The sequence below is a fragment of the Hyperoodon ampullatus genome, assembly GCF_949752795.1.
Source record: "Hyperoodon ampullatus genome assembly, chromosome: 3".
Classification (NCBI taxonomy): Eukaryota; Metazoa; Chordata; class Mammalia; order Artiodactyla; family Ziphiidae; genus Hyperoodon; species Hyperoodon ampullatus.
Genome location: NC_136916.1, coordinates 132,249,284 through 132,270,483, shown reverse-complemented (window position 1 = coordinate 132,270,483; position 21,200 = coordinate 132,249,284). Strand labels below are relative to the sequence as shown.

The following is a 21,200-nucleotide window of genomic DNA, read 5'->3' as shown; positions in this document are numbered from 1 at the left end:
TGTAGGAGAACTGAATCAAACAGATTTTATTAAACTTTTTAGGGTGAGGAAAACAAATGATATAAAATAAGTCATAAGAAATGCTATCTGGTACTACTGTCTCAAACCATTTTCAAGGTTTTACAAAATACACAGCAAATACAAAAAGCTTCAACATACTCTTCTTTTATAACTTCTGCTGCAATAAATGCAACATTAACAAACATACAAATTTCTTCCATACTTCTTAAAAGTAGAATTACTGAATTACTAATTTTTACAATGTTATTCATACACATTTTTATTCATACTCTTTTAATGAGATCATTTTTGCCAATACATAATTTTCCTTAACTTTATTTTTACATTAAGCCAATATCTGTCATGCAGCCATCAAAAATCTTACAGTAAATTACACAGGTTTGTAGTCCAATTTAGACTCTAGCTTCTTAGAATCAGCCACTTTTCTGACTGCTTTCATGAAGTCTTCCTGTACTACAAAATCATGATCAGCACGAATTGCAAACATACCTGTGGAGAATAAAACAACGTGACTGCTATATTTAATATGTGAATTATTTATTATAAGAAAACTAAGGGAGAGGGTAGGTGAAATGGGTGAAGGTGGTCAAAAGGTACAAACTCCCACTTAAAAAATAAATAAGTCCTAGGGATGTAATGTACAGCATGGTGACTATACTTATTAATACTGCACTGTGTATTTGAAAGATGCTGAGTAGATCACAAGAAAAAAATACTTTTCTATGTGTGATGGTGGAATGTTAACTAGACTCATTATGGTGATCATTTCATAATATATACAAATACTGAATCATTATGTTGTATACATGAAACTAATATGTCAATTATATCTCAAAAAACTTTAAAGAAAACTAAATAATGTAATATTATTCTATGGAATAAATGTGAAGGAGCTTAGATGTATTACTTCTCAGCCAACAGTTCTAATTTCCTAAAAACCACTATTATTGTTCAATTAATTTCCGTAACTATAGTGAGCACTATTTTCCAAACCAAAAGCTAGAAAACAGTGAGACAATCATCTGTATACTTAAATTCCACCTCACACAGTCCCTGTATCCAATGTCATCTTGAAAAAACAAAACAGAACCCAACTATCAATAACACATACACATTTTAGGCAGAAGTTTCCTAACTCTACAGGCAGCAATTCCATGGAAGCAGGGGGCACACGTATGGTTCGGGAAAACACAAAACATCCCAGTAATTTTCATAGCTTTTCCTTGTTAATAATCAAAAGCATAGAGAATAGGAATTAAAGAAAGTCAACAAAAACCAGTGTCATTATTCATGTGAGAAAATTTACTTTTTATGTACAAATTGGTATTTTTGTTTGTTTGTTTTGTTTTGTTTTGCAGTACGCAGGCCTCTCATTGTTGTGGCCTCTCCTGTTGCGGAGCACAGGCTCCGGACGCGCAGGCTCAGCGGCCATGGCTCACGGGCCCGGCGGCTCCGCGGCATGTGGGATCCTCCCAGACCGGGGCACGAACCTGTGTCCCCTGCATCGGCAGGCGGACTCTCAACCACTGCGCCACCAGGGAAGCCCTAAATTGGTATTTTATAAGACTTTCATATTCAAATATCACCATTCAGTTTTTGCTTTCAAGTTTTTGACAAGTTACTTGTCAAATACTACTTGACAAGGAGGTAAAAGGTCTGTGGGTTTTTTTTTAAACATTAGTTGTGTCATAGATATGGGTTCCAGATTTTGAGACAATCCTAATTTCATGATAAGCTAAAGCTGGTAAGTTATCACTATCTACTAATTAAATGAATCCTACTATTTTCATTGAGGATCTGCTTATACTGAATTTTCACTAACATAAAATGAGTGGGTTGCAACAGAAAATTGCAAGGTTTACTTCCTTTCAAGATTTCTACATAAGGAATCTTGGCAATAGTCATTCTATGCTGTCCTCAGAAATCAGGTGAATGGAAATGACTGGTTTTTTTAATAGTGAAGTTTTAAAACCTGTTTAGAAGGCTGTAAATTAGGCAAGTTATTTTTCCAGACCTTGTGCATATTACTGTTTCCAAATTATTATTTAGTGAATGAGTGAATCTGAGATACATTCTAATCCAAAAAGGATGACAATCTCAGGATCTGAATGGAAAAAGACCACTATAATTGAATCAAGTATATTTTAATTCACAGAAAGATATGTTAACAAAAAAGGCTTGAAGACTAATAAAAAGAAAACTCAAGAATTTCAGTATGTCTCTAGATGAGAAGTTTAAAAAGCTTAAATTTTAATCCACACAGAAGTTATAGTTCTTTATTGGAAATAGCTAAAAATAAACTTTTAAAAAATATGTGGAAAAAGAGAGAATATAATTTAATGGTATCAGCCTTTAAGATTTAGATACTGCTTTTGTTTGGATTCCATCTTCACCAAAGCAATCTTCTAATAATAATTTGGTTTAGTGTAGATTTTGAAAGGAGAATGTCATAAGTTACCCCTAGTAGTTCAGGCTACTGACTGCTTACCTTTTAATATTTTTGTTTACTAGTAAGTCTTTGTGAGCATGATTTATGTGATTTGTACTGAGAGTTTCTGGACCTGCAGATCTTTGATCCAGATACTGAGTCACAGTATACTCATGAAGATATTCCTATGGAGAAGCCATGTCTGAGCAGCCTCTTTAAACACTGTCTGTTGAATTTACAAGAAATGTTAAAATAAGGCTAATGGTGATACGAAAACAAGAGGATATCACATATTGTAATACTTAAAGTGTTCATATGCAACCTATGAAAGTCAGTAACTATAAAATCTACTGTAGATATTTTTTTAATTTTAAGATTCTGTGCAGAGGACAAAAACTAAATGACTATATGTATGGTTTTAAAGCCACTTGGTACCAGAAATAAAAATAAAATCACACAATCCACAGAGAAAATTATACTAAAAAACTACTATATTTCCACAAGTTGAATGAACACAAAATTCATAAATCAATCTTTCAAAGGTAACTACAGACAGGCTAGTATCAGAAGGCATGTCATCCATTTTGTAGCAGATACCCCCAGTGCTGGCCCAGTCAGATTTCAGCCACAGGTATGGCAGATAGCTCTGTACAGTCTCAGACTTACTCTAGGGGGACAGCACGCTATCACTATGCATGTCTTTCCACATTCTACCCTAAGGCATCCATAAGTGCAAAGAAGTTAACATCCCCAAGGGCAAATCTCATCCCACGGAGGAATGGAGGATGACAGCTGTTAAATAAATGTCTAGTCTCCCATATTTCAGCCAGATAATCCTGGAAAGAATTCTGTATGTTTCTCTGAGATCTCATCAGAATCAAACCCCTCTTGCTTACAACAGTTATTTCAATGATGCACCCTTATAACAGCTTTCCCTCTTCCCATTTCACTTGCCCTATTCTCTCCTACTTCTTGGAATCAATTTCCCAGAAAATAACAAGCACTCAAATCCTTGCAAAGCTCAGGCTCTGCTTTTGGACAAACTCAAACACATTTTTAGCAAATTAAACAAATCAAAATCAATAGTAAAAACTGTACTTTAAACCCTTACCTGCTTCAGTACAAACATTTCTCAGGTCTGCTCCATTAAAGCCGTCTGAAAGCTTCACAATTGCTTCATAATCTGTTTAGGAAAAATACTGGAAATCAGTTAAAAAAATAATAATAGGAGACCTTTTTTTGATTTATTCCCATACAGAAAATTTAACTTAAGAGCTTGCTTCGAATTTAGTCAGCTAGGTATCATCTCTGTTAACATTCCACAATATTAACAACTAAAATCAATACTTCTGTTAAGTAAACCAGCACCAAGCAGAAATAAACATACTTCTAAAACTCTAAAGCCAAGAAATATCAAGATCTGAAAGCATCTTAACCTGCTTCTACACAGAGAAACTGTTAAGCGCATGTGAACTTTAGATATGTCAAGCTATGACTCTTATTAAAACTGTAACCAAGTATCTAATTTGAATAAATCTAGAATATTCAAAACCGACTGTAACCACAATGGAATTTAATCACATAAGGCAAATATAAAATATACCAAAAATAGTCTTCAGACATCATTTTATCATACAGAATTTTTAAATGCTAGAGTAAACACTGGCTAGCTTTTCTGGTTTCTGTGAAAGCTCCAAGTGTTGAGGTATCAGATCTATGATAACAGTAATAGTTAAGTGACCTTTCTATCCACGTGACAGATGAAATGAAGAGCTGCTGCTGGTTTAAGGTAGCAGTCATGGACTTGATATAGAATAGAATAGTGAGAGAAGAGACACATAGGCTACTACAATGTGAAAAACTGTGATAAGACACCTTTGTCAGGCAATCTGGAGTATGTCAATCTCTATTTGAAATCACACAGATAATTCATTAATTAGTCTTCATTCAGGTTCAAGTTCATGTAAGCTTCTGGAGAGCAGAAATTCCTAAGGTTAGAAGAGCATCTGGCACCTAGCAAGAGCTCAGTATTGGAAGCTGGTAAATTCAGCTCAGTCTTTCCAACTCAAAACTTTCACATGAGTAATGAGAAAGGCAATGGTCAACTATTTGTAATTATTTTGGACCACTAACTTTAAAAAAGTTTTTAAAGTTGCTTGGCAATTATACTAGATGCCTCTAGTCCAGGGGTCAGCAAACTTTCTGTAATGGGCAAGATAGTAAATACTTTCGACTTTGTAGGTCATATGGTTTCTGTCAAAACTACTCATTTCTGCCACTGTAGTGGGAAAGTAGTCATAGACAATATGTAAATGAATGGGAATGGTTGTGCTACAACAAAACTTTATTTACAAAAACGGAAGGCATACAGAATTTAGCCCACAATAGAATACATGGCTTGCTGGCCTTTACACTAGTCCAGTCTCTCACTTCTATAGCTAACTATTTTGTAATTTCTTCTCTGTCCTCAAATCTCTAACAGTACTTTCCCATTTTCACTCTTAACTTGCTTTCTATTTCACTGAGAGAATAAAAGCATTCAGAAAAAAAATCCTCTAAGCACCTGCCATATTTAAGAACCTGTTATTGTCAGCATCTATATATGCTGTCTTTCCTCCTATTCTGAGAAGTCTATGCTCATAGGCAAAGCCAACCTCTCTTCAAAAAAAAGCACATTATCAACTTGTATCTCTCTCCTAGATCATTCCCATCAGCACAAAAAAAAGTGTTGTAAGTTCATGCCTCTTAAAGAAAACCCCAAGTCCTCATCTCCATTTCTGCTGCAGCTCCATTTCTTCTCTTCTCCCCTTCGCTAGAGAACTCCTTGAAAGAGGTGTCTAAACTCAATGCCTCTTGTCCCCATCTCTCTGATACCCATTTGAACAAGGCTCTCACTCCTACCACTCCAAAGAAATTTCTTTTGATAAGGTCACCAGTGATCTTCACATAGTAAATCCAATCTCAGAACTCTTCTTATCAGACCCATTGTCAGCATTTGACAGAAAAATAGTCCCTCCCTATAATATTTCTTCATTTATTCTCCAGGACACCATCAGGTCCTGGTTAACTCCTATCTCTGTGACTAACCTTTCTCAGTCTCCTTTGATGGTTCTTCCTCTCAACTTTTTTTTTTTTCCTCTCAACTTCTTAATGCTGGAATTAACTCAGTTTTTGAATCCCTTCTCTATCAACATTCTCTTCCTTGGAACCATTTTTATGCTGATATTAGCCATATTTATAACTCTAGCACAGACCACCCCAACGAACTACTGATGCACACAGAATTACTAATCAACATCTTTACTTGGCTATCTAATTGGCATCTCTAATTAAATACTGCCAGAATCAAATTCCTCTTTCTCCCTTTAAAACCAAATCTTTCCAGTCTTCCCTCGCTTTAATTGATGGCAATTCCATTTGTTCAGTTGCATGAGTAAAAAACCTAAGTCTTCCCTGGTTCTTCTCTTTAGCTCACACCCTGCATCTGATTCATTAGCAAGCCCTGTCACCTCTATTTTCAAAGTATGTCCAGAATCTCATTATTTCAAAAGATTTTGCTACCACCTTGGACCAAGCCACCATCATCTTTTGCCTGCATTACTGAAATAACCTCCTAATAGATCCTCTTGTCTCTATCCTTGTCCCTCTAGCTGCAGCCAGAATGATCTATTTAACATAAGTGAATTTTGAAATATTTACAGATGAAATGATAATGACTGGAATTTGCTTTTTTTTTTTTGTTTTTTGCGGTACGCGGGCCTCTCACTGTTGTGGCCCCTCCCGTTGCGGAGCACAGGCTCTGGACGTGCAGGCTCAGCGGCCACGGCTCACGGGCCCAGCCGCCCCGCAGCACGTGGGATCTTCCCAGACTGGGGCATGAACCCGTGTCCCCTGCATCGGCAGGCGGACTCCCAACCACTGCGCCACCAGGGAGGCCCTGGAATTTGCTTTTTAAAAATCCAGAGGGAAGGTAAGAGGTGGGAGAGATTACAGATGAAACAAGATTGGCCAAGGGTTAATTACTGAAGCTGGGGGATGAATTCATGATAAGATTATACTCATCTCTACTTTTACGTATTTCTAATTTTCTGTAATACAAAGTTAAAAATAATAAAAAGTAAGGTCATATCATTCCTCTGCTCACAATCCTCCAATGGCATCCATTTAACTAAAAACAAAAGCCAAAGTTCCTACACAATGGCCTCAGTAAGGCTCTACACAATCTGATCCCCATTACTTCTATGATTTATTTCACTTGCTACTGTCCCAATAACTCTGCCACAGACACCCTGACCTCTATACTGCTCCTGAAATGTTCCATGCACGCACCTACTTCAAGGCCTTCTTACTTGCTGTTCCCTCTGCATGATTTTCCCCCAAATATCCATACTTAGCTCCTTCACCTTTTACATCACTGCTTAAAAATCACCTTGGTAAGGCCTTCCCTGTGCTTCCTCCTCCCCACATCTATTAAAAAATGTATACATTCGGGCTTCCCTGGTGGCGCAGTAGTTGAGAGTCCACCTGCCGATGCAGGGGACACGGGTTCATGTCCCGGTCCGGGAAGATCCCACATGCCGCGGAGCGGCTGGGCCCGTGAGCCATGGCCGCTGAGCCTGCGCGTCCGGAGCCTGCGCTCTGCAACGGGAGAGGCCACAACAGTGAGAGGCCCGTGTACCGCAAAAAAAAAAAAAAAAAAGTATACATTCATGCCTGCTCCTGGTGTTGCCTATTCCCCTTTCCTTGCTTTATTTTTCTCAGTAGGACTTATCATCACCTAATGTACCATAAAGTTGACTCCTGAACAACATGGGGGTTAGGGGTGCCAACCCTCTGCACAGTCGAAAATCTGCACGTAACTCATAGTGGCCCTCCATGTTCACGGTTCTGCACCTGTGGATTCAACCAACCCCAATCAGGTAGTACTGTAGCATTTACTAATTAAAAAAAAAAATCCACGTATAAGTAGACCCACACAGTTCAAACCCATTTTGCTCAAGGTTCAAGTGAATATTTTACTTTCTTCACCTGTCTTTCCTGACAAGAATGTAAGTTATATAAAGGCAGGAATTTATCTGTTTTGTTCATTGTTATATCCTCAGCACTTACAACAATTCTTAGCATACAGCACATGCTCAATAACTATTAGCTAAATTCAAGACCACCATGTTTCCTGAATTTAAAACTAGATTTGGTAGACTATCAGTGATATCCAATAGCATTTTACTTCATTTACCAAATGTAAATATATATAAAATAGGTTATTTACTTACCTATTTCACCATGCTTTGTAATGGGACCTGCATGGATTTTCAATATATCTAACCTTGCTTGTTCGTTTGGTAAATCAATATCTGAAAATAAGAAAATTATAAGAAATTCTTTTGCAGTCAGGTTTTTTGTTTTTTAAACAAAGTAGGGGGTGAGGAAGAGGTATGGGAAGAGAAATGGACATAGACAAAGGGAAATGGACAGCAGGCAAAAAAGCTTAACTCACGTATTTTTCTATCTAATCTGCCTGGACGAAGCAAAGCAGGATCCAGTGTATCTGGTCTGTTTGTAGCCATGATCATTTTAACTCTATGTAGAGTATCAAATCCATCCATTTGATTCAGTAGCTAAGAATATATTTGTGAATATAAATCAAAGGCACATTTTATAAAGCTTCCCAACCATTAAAAAAACACATAGCACACACCTTTTATAAAATGACTAAGACCATGAAATGTATTGCTTACAGATACATATGTGATGTGCAGAATGATCATTTGATGGAATCATATTTTTTTCTCTCTCTTACATAAAGGGATATATCTTCCATCCTAAAAGTTCCAAGATAGATTATTGAATGCTTTTTTTTTGGTGTTGCCTTGCAGTATGCATAATCTTAGTTCCACAACCAGGGATCAAACCCGTGTCCCCTGCTGGGGCAGCACGGAGTCTTATCCACTCGACTGCCAGGGAAGTCTCCAAGATAGATTATTCAACTATGTACCTTTTTATAGCTATCAGATAGTTTTAATAAATCTGAAGGCATCCATCCAGTCAAGAATTATGAAACTAAGTTATGTGGATCTGATTTCCAATGTTTGAATTTTTTTGTTACAATTACTTTTAAAATAATGTTTCAAGAGCTTATGGTATGCCAGACATAAAGTTTACAACAGGATAACTGGAAACAATGATTTTCTACAAACTTGATAATAAATTCATTAAATATCTTTTCAAATAATTCTACTATACACAGAAATACTGAGATACCTAACACATTTCCTTCATTTCCTGAAGTTTTCTTGAATAAATGTTGAAAAATCTAACTGCATTCAACAAACACTTTAAAACAAAGCTAGCCTGACAATATGTCTATTTCTTCATGCCAATATGTCTAACATACCGTGTTAGCTAACAACATGTCAGCTACATGAATAAAACTAGTATCTGCGTTTTTAAAAAAATACCTCAATTTAAGGCTTCTAATAGACTCTACAACTAATTTTAAAATAGTCTTTTCTGAGCAGACAATTTATAAAAAACAATTTTCAAATACCCCTACTGAGACAGAAGTTGACAATGCATTACCTATGCTACCTATCTATTCATAGAAGTTGGAAAATGTGTTTGGAATCTTGCCGTCACTTTCACAGAATTTGGAGTGGGAAAAGACTTTAATATACACTTCAATACCCCATCATCCATCTTCAATAATCAAAACTATTTTAGTTTCCTTTCATTCTCAGCAATAAAGAGAGGAAAGTATCAGTAATTTTTAGAGCAGCCTCATACATAATTACAATTCATTTATTGCCACTAGTTTAAATATATTTGTCACTCATAAAATATCTGAATAAAACTAACACAAAATCACATTCACAATATAAGTACAATATATAATTTTTTAAATGGCCAGTCTGCTCAAAAAATTTAGTATGGCACAGTTGTAACTCACATGAAATTTTATAGATATCCCTATTATTTTCTAGTACTCATTTTCTTACTAGAGATTGTGGTAAAGAAAAGTGTTCATTCCTGTCAATACTGTACTTTCAAATTTCATACTTAAGCGCATTCTTCATTTAAACCACTGTCCATATTCTGACCTTCAAATATCCAATGTTCACTTCTTCACTTTATAAACATTGATTTCTTTACAAACAGGCTTTACCAAATATTACCTCCATTAAAGTTCTCTGAATCTCTCTATCAGCTGAAGTACCCTCAGAAAACCGACGACCACCTAAAATAATGATGTGGAAACTCATATGCATTACTCCTTTCCTCTTTAAGCATCATTTAAGAAAATATGAAAATGATAGTGTCTGGGGTTTAAAACATTAAGATGAAAATAAATTAACAAGAATTACACTGACAAAATTAGAATTGATTTTGGTATAATGTTTATCATTTTCTCAATGTTAAAGGTTATTTATTGAGAGTGGTTAAACTTTCTTAAGAATTTTTTTAAAGTAACATTCAATTCATTTTGCTACTTCACACAAATTGCAATTAGAGGTGAAAAGAGAGGGAAAAAGTTCTTTTAGATTTAAAAAATATTCCTAACAGTTCAAGAAAAGTTTAAAATAAATTTTAAAAAGTGTTATTCTTACCAATAGCATCTATTTCATCCATAAAAATGATGCATGGCTGATGGTCCCTGGCATAATTAAACATTTCTCGGATCAAACGAGCACTTTCACCAATGTACTTGTCTACAATAGAACTAGATACAACCTGATTAAAGGAAAAACATTATGGTAAACATAGGACAATTCAAAAAAAATTTATTTTCAACAGCTACAAAAAGAATCTTCCCTTTACCTTTAAGAAATTGCAATCCAACTGGCTAGCAACAGCTCGTGCCAAGAGTGTTTTTCCTGTACCTAGGAATGATAAACAAAGTCCTAATTAAATGGAAAGTAAAACAAATTTTCAAAAGCCTTTAAGAATGTAATCCTTTGAATAGTAAATTTTGCAAAATGGAAGCTAAGTCTTAAATAAAAGCTTTTAAAATCATTTAAAACCCCAAAGCACTTCCACTCTCAATATTAAAATTTTATTCAAAATATCCCTTCTAATTTTATTTTAAGCAAACTGAATACATAACTTTAGAAATATATCAAACCCAACTTACAGACTGTGATGGAAACTTGTACATTCAAATACATTGGGCTATACTGAACACTGAGTGGACCTTTGCCTACGTATGATATTGTAATATCAAGTATTTGTTATTTGGAAACTACTGATTCAGTGGGTTATGAAAATCTTCCAAATACTGGCATTTTCCATCATATAATATTAAAAAATCACATTTGTTAATACCATCTCCGATCTCATCCTGGTTTATATTAACAAACACATTGGAAAGTTGTCAAGCTCATAGTACCAGACGTAAAGTTTTCAAAAACTCAATTTTCACTTGAAAGCTCAAATTTTATCACTGGCTACAGATGGTGTCAGCTGTTTACTTTAACATGATTGGCTAACTTCATTCATTTTTTAAAAAAAATGTGTGCAGGGACTTCCCTGGTGGCACAGTGCTTAAGAATCCGCCTGCCAGCAGGGGACATGGGTTTGATCCCTGGTCCAGGAAGATCCCACATGCCATGGAGCAACTAAACCGTGCGCCACAACTACTGAACCTGCGCTCTAGAGCCCGTGCTCTGCAACAAGAGAAGCCACCGCAATGAGAAGCCCACACACAGCAACAGAGTGTAGCCCCTGCTCGCCGCAACTAGAGAACGCCCGCGCACAGCAATGAAGACCCAACACAGCCAAAAATAAATATATAAATAATAAATTTTAAAAAATGTGTGCAAGGTAACCAATAACCAGTCTGATAATTGACTGTAAATCATCCTTTCAAGTAAAAATGGCATTCCGTGAAAAGCAGCTAATACAGCAGGCAACTCAAATAATCACACAAATGCTTTTCCTGGAGATATCTATCTTATTCAGTATGCAACAGAAGTACTTTATATGTATTTTCCATTTCATCACAGAATACAAGACATTATTCAAGGATCAAAAGTTAATATTTTTAATGCTTTAGCAAGGACATTTTAAAGTGAAACTGACATCTCTTTTTAAAAATACTGCAAATGTGAGTGGCCCCGAACACAATGACTACTATACTATTTTGTGCCACTGACTTAATTGATTCATGCTATGGCATGAGTAGCTTTACCCTCATTGCTTTGCACCATCAGCACAGATGTTAGTTGCCTTTTTCTTTTTCACTGTGTTGACATCTTAGTATTACAAGAGTAATTCTGACCTTGCAGAATCCCTGAAAGTGTCTCTGGGACACCCAGAGGTCTGTGAACCACACAAGACCATTGCTTAGAATCACATGGCATGTTTAGATATATATACCCTATGAAGCACAAGAGGACTAAGCAAGACTAAGAAAATAGTAGACACACATCCCCAATCCCTTCCTTACTCTGAATAGAATGAAGGCTGGAATTGTCACATTAAGTATCTCCATCTCATGTTTTTACTCCTTCATTCATTCATTCGCTCATAGTGGGGCAGACATGATTTAATACCAACCTGGTGGTCCATATAACAAACAGCCTTTTGGAGGTATTATTCCTACACGTTGGAATAATTCTGGGTTTGTAAGAGGTAATTCTATTACCTAGAAAAGAAGTTGCATGTTTCTTAAAAAGTTAGTAAAGATTTTGATGTACTTTCAAATATTTTAAGTAAACTATCAGCAGAGTTACGTACATACATCATAATTCATAATAGATCTAGAACTCAGTGCTATGTAAAACCACTTATATTAGAGGTTTTTCTTCAGGTAGATGTAAGATATCCCTTAAATCTAAAAATCTTAAAATATTTTTTAAATTAATTAATTAAAAAGCATGTGGTAATTTGAGCTATTTATTTATTATTTAACACACTTGTTAAAATAACCACACACTTGACTAGAGTGATGTTTGCACGGGCATATAATCTGTCAAACACATTTGAACTGTACACTTAAAAACCTGTGAATTTTACTGAAAGTAAATTATGCCTCAATGAAAAAATTAACACTACAAAAAATCAGTTAAGCAAAAGAACAAAAAGATTACACTGGTGTGCATCTGAATACAACAAAAAATAATTATAAAATGGGGAACTTTGGTAAGATATAACTGCCACTAAGAGAAATGGTACATAAAATTTTCTTATGTTGGCATTTTGTCATAGTAGTCTTAAAAAAAACATAAATTCTGCTCTCAATGTTCTAAGACTGATTCAGTCAATTATCAGCAAAAGTGAGGATTTGACTGCCCAGTTTAAACTCTTTACTTGAGAGATAAACCTCTACTGAATAACTCTGTCCATAAGGTATGATTAAGACACGCCAAAATTGTGAGAAATTAATATTCGCAATTGTCTGCAGATGTATACTGCATGTCCTTGGTGTGTGTGCGTGTGTCTGTGTGTGTGTGAGAGAGATTCATTCTGCTCCTATGGCTGATGCAGCAAATCACTGTAAAAGATTTCACTGTTTCATGAAGCACTTGTTCTTCTCTTTTCATTAACTATAATGTGAAAAGAATAGGCTTTTATTTATGCTTTGGCCAATGCTTCGGCAAGTATGGTTAAAAAAAAAAAACAACTTGGTTTCATAATCACCTGGAATGCTTGTTTAAATGCTAATTCCTGTGCCCACCCCCAAGCCACTGCATCAAAACCATGCAGAGGGCCTAGGAATCTGTATCTTTAATAAGAGTTCCAGAAAACGTAAAGTGCTGAAGTCTGAAAACTACTGTTTTAGGGCTTAAATCAGATATTGTAAGCCATTCCAATTAATCAAATTCATTCCTGAGTATTTCCATCCTAAATTAACATGAAATCAATACAACAATGTAATTTGCTTAAAAGAGAATTATTAAGGGCCTCCCTGGTGGCGCAGTGGTTGAGAGTCCGCCTGCCGATGCAGGGGATACGGGTTCGTGCCCCGGTCTGGGAGGATCCCATATGCCGCGGAGCGGCTGGGCCCGTGAGCCATGGCCGCTGAGCCTGCGCATCCGGAGCCTGTGCTCCGCAACGGGAGAGACCACGGCAGTGAGAGGCCCGCGTACCGCAAAAAAAAAACAAAAAACAAAAAACAAAAAACAAAAAAACAAAAAAAAAAAAAAAAGAGAATTATTAAGAAGCTATCTGTGCTGTGAAGCAAGGCAACCCTGATTTGATTTTTCACGTAAGAACTTAAAAGTTTAAGCCACGCTAAAGCCAGTATTTTTTCTTAAATGACAGCAAACAGCTTTATCAAAATAAAATATTTAAGGCACAGATAACTTACTCTATTTAAGGGCAATAGGAAATCAATGAGGTTATGGGAAAAACTACATTACACACACTATCCAAATGTGCTCTGACCCAACTAAACTACTAAGATAATCAAAATACCAGATGGTATGGGCACTGGATTACATCAATTATTCTTAGGTTTTTTTTCTTCTTTGTCATAAAAAGAGCAGGATTTTTCAAACACCAAATTATCTCCAAATTTAACAAAAACCCATAATTTTCATAGCTAGAGATTCAGTGCTATTCTTCTCTTGGCAAAAATATATATATAATATTCAGTAAACACGATTTGGACAAAGTGATTTTACATCCTCTTTCTCCCTTCAGGCATTTTAAAACCCGTACTACTTCTTAGTAAGTTCAGAGAATAAAGCATACACTACCAACCTCTCGTAACTCCCGAATCTGTTCTGACAACCCTCCGATCTCAGAATAAGAAACATTCCCGGGGTCCTCATGCGACATGTTGTAAACCAGTGGGTCCACCTCTCTTGGCAAATACCTGTAATGATAAGGTGTGTATTTTTCTTTTAAAAGATGTATTTTCTCTCAGCCTACAAATAGAGTATAAATGACTTGCTTATGTAAGCACCTGTAGGTGATCTTAGAAAATCATGTTGGGACTTCCCTGGTGGTGCAGTGGCTAAGAATCCGCCTGCCAATGCAGGGGACACGGGTTCAAGCCCTGGTCTGGGAAGATCCTACATGCCGTGGAGCAGCTAAGCCCGTGCACCACAACTACTGAGCCTGCACTCTAGAGACTGCAAGCCACAACTACTGAGCCTGCGTGCCACAACTACTGAAGCCCATGTGCCTAGAGCCTGTGCTCCACAACAAGAGAAGCCACCACAATGAGAAGCTCGTGCACCGCAACGAAGAGTAGCCCCCGCTCGCTTCAACTAGAGAAAGCCCATGCATAGCAATGAAGACCCAAGGCAGCCAAATAAATAAATAAATTTATTTTTTTTAAAAAAACATGTTTAAATTAATTTGAAATTAGGAAAAGTGGAAAAGTGGCAAAATATTCAGAGATCTCAAGAAGCATATATTTTGGATAAAATCTTCCCTCCATGAAAATAAGACGTAAACTAAATAGTACAAGAAACCTACCTCATGATAGTTAGTGTAGTCATATCCAAAGCAACTCTTGTTCCTGGCTTCAGCTTACTTTTGTCAAGCTAATTGTATAAAACAAAAGGTGTACACAAACACTTGAAAAGGGGAATAACACTCTAACAAGAGCATAGTTAGAAGCCAAATAATCATTTTTACCCTTCAGAGAGAACACTAAGATTAGATTATATTAGATTATAAACACCATGCCCAAGGGAAGGGTTTATAAAAAGTAGTAATTCAAAGTTATTTCCTTCTGCTCCTTAAAAGAGTGCCCTTTTGTGCAATCTCAGTGTGAAATGAGAAATCACTAATATACAAAGTCTGAGGTGGCAACAACCTTGTTTTTGAAGAAGGAATTGACTGCAATATTTTACTTTCAAAGGCTCACTATTTAATATAGTTTTGCTCATTATTTTGATTTAGGCACTGTAGTACAGTGACTTTGGCAATTGGTACCAAAGCATTTATACAGAAATCCCTTAATGAACATTTGGAGGGGAAGGAAAGGAAAGCATCTTAAAGGTATGTCCATTAGATTTATTTTAAAAACTATAGTTTTGGGAAGAATGTGTTATGTGATCATAGGAGATAAGGGGAATATGCACTCTATTTCCCCTTAGAGATTTTTTATTAAAATTCTAAAGAACAAACAAAAAAACCCCAGCAACCTTCATTCATGCCTTTGCTACATGCCAGACGCTATGGTAAATATATTACTATACATATTAAGTTGAATCATACTAAGCAATTTATTGGCATATTTAACTTATTTGGATAGAAGTGGAGAGAATCTATCCAAACAGATTCAAATCACACTCAGGCTGTTACTTGTCAAAAATAAAGTTATTTTTCGAAAAAACTATAATTTTTTAGTTTTTTCGAAAAGTGCAAAGAAAAAAATAAACTGCTTGCCAATACAATTTCAGAATCATACAAATTACTGACGACTTTTCACAGGATTTTGCAAAGAGCGCTTAGTTTAGGACTTAGTGCCAATTAAAATGAAGTGAAGATATGCTAAATACTAGGTTTAATATAATGGATTAAAGTAAGAATAATTGCCAGGTACAGTAGTCCTCCCCTTATCCACATTTTCAGTTACCTGAAAATATTAAATGAAAAATTCCAGAAATAAACTAATCCTAAGTTTTAAATTTCATGCTGTTCTGAGTAGCGTGATGAAAGCTCTCTCCTTGGGACGTGAATCATCCCTCTGTCCAGCGTATTCCTCCCGTTAATCACTTAGTAGCCCTCTCAGTTATCAGATCCACTGTCCTGATTGAAGTACTTGTGGTCAAATAATCCTTATTTTACTTAATAATGGCCCCAAAGCACAATGGTAGTGATGCTGGCCATTCAGATATGGCAAAGAGAAGCCACAGACCGCTTCTTAATGAAACGGGGAAATTTCTCGACTTAATAAGGAAATAAAAATCATATGCTGAGGTCGCTATAACCTACAGTAAGAACAAATCTTCTATCCATGCAATTGTGAAGAAGAAAAAAGAAGCCTGTGCTAGTTTTGCTGTCACGCCTCAAACTGCAAAAGTTATGGCGACAGTGCATGACAAGTGCTGAGTTAAGATGGAAAAGGCATTAAATTTGTAACAAGATATTTTGAGAGAGACCACATTCACATGACTTTTGTAACAGCGTATTTTTTTATAATTGCTCTATTTTACTATTATTTTTGCTAATCTCTTTCTGTGTATAATTTTTAAATTAAACTTTATCATAGGTATGTATGTAGAGGAAAAAACAGCATATATAAGGTTTGGTATATGCCCAGGTTTCAGGCATCCACTGGGGGTCTTGGAACATACCCCCCACGGATAACGAGGGACCACTGTACTTGAAAAAGAACTTAAATAGAGATGAATATGAAGCTATTTCAACATTTACATCTATAGGGAATATACACTCTGGCTTTTCTAATATTTTCCAGTTTTCAAATACTCTCTTGCCCCTCATACAACCACAAAATATCTTAGAAATGCCAACTTTTGGCATCCAGAGGGCCCTGAAAGGGACATAAATATCCTCTGTCAGATTAGGCAACTGAAATTTTGATTTAGAAAATGTCATCCCACTTACATGCTAGGCAAAATCTTAAGATTGAATTTAGTCCCTAGGAAAAATTCAATTCTATAGCCATGTCATATCAATATTTTAAAACCTGAACCTGACATAACAAATACTCAGTTTAGAAAGCTCTTCCAATGAGTTTATAAGAATTCGCTAAAGACACTTTCTAAAGAATAGGGTAGTACATAAATAGGCTTCAGAGGCTACTAAATGATCCAAAGCCATTTGTTGGCATTTTCTGATGACTGCAAGATAAAATCTGGAGTTATTTCAATTTGCCGATTCTAATTTAAATGAACTCATACAAAATCAATTTAGCCTATAGTAAAGACTATAAGTAATATTTTTGAATGTTTAAATATATAAAATATAATTTATAAGGTCTAATACTTTTAAGCCCTCTTCAAAAAAGACACTAAAATAAAATAATCTGAGATTCTTTCACTTCTAAAATTCTTTGATTTCTCCGTGTGTAGAGCTGACTGAGGCAATGCAATAGAGCAGAAAAGTAGAGACTACCGGGAGTCAAACCCATGGTCTGAGTTCAGGCTTTGCTAATAATTAGCTATATCTGAACAAGTCACCTTTGGGAGTTATGGGCATAATGCCTGACCTGCTTACCTTGAGAATTAAATACCTTATATGAAAGGGCTTTTGTCAATTATAAAGTACTATAGAAATGTAAAATGTTACCTGTCGACGACAACCCACAACATATCTTGGTCCATTTGTAGCTTTAACAATGACTAGAGGAAGAAAATGAAAAAACAAATTGAGAAATAGAAAGTAAAAAATAAATATATCCACACTGATGGCAGATTGAGTTTTATTTCTGTTCTCCAAAAGACAAGAATTGAAAGACAGCTTAGTCTATGCAAGAATATCATCTACCTTCATTACAGTCATTAAAATAATAAGCATTTCAAAAGTTGGTGGTGGGAGGGAGGGGAGTCTGCTCTTTTTTTCTTTACTAACAATCTAATACACTTACATTTTTCTTCAGTTAATTGCTTAAGTACTTCACCCACAATCTAAGAAAGAAAAAAAAAAAGCATTACTTTTTGCCAAGAGCTAAAAAACAAATCACCATCACCCTCTACACCCCAAACTCCATTACCTACCTGCCCAACACTTTGTAGGGCCTTCAGATCATTTTCAGACTTTTCATACTGCTTGGTAAGTTCTTTTAATTGTTCCCTTACTAAAAAATATAATTTGAACATTTTAAATTAAATAATCTTAGCGAGTTTAAGTCACTAAGTCTCACTTTATTTAAGTTTATTTAAGTCTATTTCACTTTACGTGCACTTTATATCCACTATATCAAACCACAAAAAAAATAATGCCATTTGTAGATGACATGTTTAAAAACGAAATGTTACAGAGAAAGCAACATGTTTTTATTTTCTTGATCGGCAATACTTACTTGTTTGAGCACATATTAGGTTACATTCATAACAGATATTGACGTTCTGACACTTCCGGATTTGAGATTACAAACCCGAATGATAAAAGAGTTAGACCCTTCCTCACTTCACCTACCCACATGAACTGTTACTCTTTGGCTTTCTAACCTAAATAAAGCGCCACAGAATTATACAGTTAAGGTCTTCCTTCATTATTTAAACCATTCAGGTTTGTCAGTGACGGTGCACTAGGAAAAATTATAAGTACTCTTTTGGTTCAGGAGTAAGGGAAAATTGTGTGCCTGACAGAGTACAATTCAAAACACGAGGAAAAAAGAAGAGGCCTATGACTGACCGATGGACCCCTTCTCTCTTAAACTCCGCGTTCGGCTTTCCATTCCACTAACAAGCCAACTACCCGAGTCTCGTCTCTTGCTTGAGCTTCTTTGACTCAAGTCTCTTTCCGCCTCCGGGTCCCGGGACTCCATCAACACCGCACTCCTTGCACCTCAACCTGGAAACATCCCTGTGACCCACTTCTTCCCCACTCCCCTCTGATCATCTTCCAATTCCATCTCAGAACTGGGGATGTTCTCTCTGTCACCTGGACCAGACTGGACCATTTTCACGCCCGAAGAGGCTCGGCTTCCGAAGCTATAGGCGGGGATGACAAAGCGCCTTGTCTCCGGACTGAGGCCTTCTCTCCTCGGGGCTCGGTTGCCGAGCTCGGCCAAAGGCCTCCGCTTTGTCAGAGACAGGAGCAGGTCCGGGCACGAGATTATGTGGAAAGAAAGGTGCACTCACACTCCTTGAGACGGCCGTCGATCTCCTTGTGCTCCAGCAGCTTCTTGCGGTAGTCCTGAAGCGCCTTATCTCTAGGGTCCGCCATGATGAGAAGCCGCCGCTCATAGGGGATGCCGGGAATGGCCATGGCCGCCCGGGCGGGGGAAGGGGCGGGGCGAGACAGGAGAGCCTCCCTGGAGGGGCGGCTTTCGCGGAAGACACTGCCCCTTCCGGTTTGCCCCGCCTCTGCACTCCACTTCTCCAACGTCTGCGTCTCTATGCACTAGGGTGCCGGCGTGCACAGAAGGAGACCTCCGGATACACCATCCCCTGCAGGTCAGCCTGGGTAGAGCAAGGGCGCTGTCCCCTGAGAGGCATTGGTATTTTTAAGTCACTGCTGTTCTGGAACCACAAGAGACTTTGTAATAAACCGAGATGAGAATGAAATAGGGAATATATACATATCTCTCTAAAGAGCTCTGATGGCTTATCGGTGTAACACAGATAGCCTACTGGTATAACCCAATACTATCCAGGATCTCCAGGTACAGAAGGAGTAGGCTATTTATTCATTTATTCACTCAGTGAATGAGGTACTAAGGGTTCGAAATGGTGGGAAGATAAAAAAAATAATTTTCAAAGTGTAATAAATACTATACTATAATGAAAATAAAGCATGGTGGTGTTATAGAGTAAGGTGAGAACTAATTTAGGACAGATATCTGAGATAAGGAGCCAGACGTGCAACAAACTGGAGAAAAACCTTCCAAACAGAGGAAACAACAAATGCAAAGATCTTAAGGTGAAAAGGGAGTTGGCTCATTTCTTGGAAAAGAAAGAAGGCCAATGAGCCTGGACGGGGGCGGGGTGTAGAGGGGCACAAGATAAAGATACCTTCTTTCTGTGCTTTTGGACAAATTAATCTCTCAAAATCTCTGTAGAATGAGCATAATATTTGTACCTATCTCATAGGGATGTCATGAGTATTAAACAACATAGTGTGCCTGTAAGCTATCAACACATCTGGCACATAGTAAGCATTCAGTAGTGTTATTTTAAATTGTTTATTTTAAGGGTAGTAATGACCTCAGTTTTTGTGGGACAGGTCCACATTGCTGTACCTCTTCCCAGCATTACTCCTAGGGAGAATTTATTGCTGTTCCAAAAGAATCAGTCACATTCCCCAGACTCCATTTGATCTCATCTTATCCAGTGGCCCTGGATGTTTGAGTTTAAATAGGTATATCTTATATATACATATAAATTGCAAATTTAAGTGAATTAAATTACAAAAAAAATTATTAGGAAATTAAAAGATGCCTTCAAATTTATTAGGAAAAAATCTTATGGATATTGTGTGAATACTCTATTCTGTTTTTTCTAAATATAACTGGTAATTGCAGTTAGACAATAAACAAGGAAGGTGGATTGAGCAGGGTTAGTCCTTTCTCCCACTCAGCTGCAACTATTCTGGTCAAACTATACCAAAAGTATATCACCTCTGACATGAAGAAGTAAAGAAGAGAGGATGGGGCAAAGAAAAAATATATATATATAGCTCAGTTTGATTCAATTCAATAAATATTTATAAGCACATACTAGTGTGTTATTTCAACATAACACACCAATATTTTAAACTCCCTTGACTCTTATTCTTCTTCTCTCACCCATCTGGCAAAATTCCAACGTCAGGTGAACTTCCTGTCTGTCTTCAGTATGCCTGCAACAGAACAGCCCTGTTCCTTTTTATATGCACCTCTAAGACTGTATCCTTGTCCATCAGAAAATGTAGCTTAATTTGTAATTATACATTCATAAACATTCTTAAATGTTTAGATGCAATTAAATGTGTCTTTTCCCCCTAGTAGACTATAAGCTCCAGGAAAACAAGGACTATGACTATTTCTTGCTCATTATTGTATCCCCAGAAGATGGATATATATATATATATATATACTATTGAATGAATTTGTGAATATGTTAGACACTATGATAGGTAAGCAGAGATATAAAAAGACTAAGAAATGTCATCAGTTCTCAAGGAACTT

General features: G+C 36.5%; 1 protein-coding gene across 1 annotated transcript; it reads right to left on the bottom strand.

Annotated features, from left to right (window-relative positions):
* Nucleotides 1–19,273, bottom strand: PSMC6 (proteasome 26S subunit, ATPase 6). The gene is made up of 14 exons (XM_079699540.1): nucleotides 19,174–19,273; nucleotides 18,085–18,164; nucleotides 17,955–17,994; nucleotides 17,657–17,709; nucleotides 14,873–14,940; nucleotides 14,150–14,264; nucleotides 12,002–12,089; nucleotides 10,265–10,326; nucleotides 10,054–10,177; nucleotides 9,622–9,683; nucleotides 7,947–8,067; nucleotides 7,723–7,803; nucleotides 3,561–3,632; nucleotides 1–510 (listed from the first exon to the last, which is right to left on the bottom strand). Exons 1-14 carry the CDS (start codon nucleotides 19,256–19,258, stop codon nucleotides 392–394), a joined length of 1,170 nt encoding a protein of 389 aa, XP_079555666.1. The 5' UTR covers nucleotides 19,259–19,273; the 3' UTR covers nucleotides 1–391.
* Nucleotides 19,274–21,200: the final 1,927 nt, after the last annotated feature.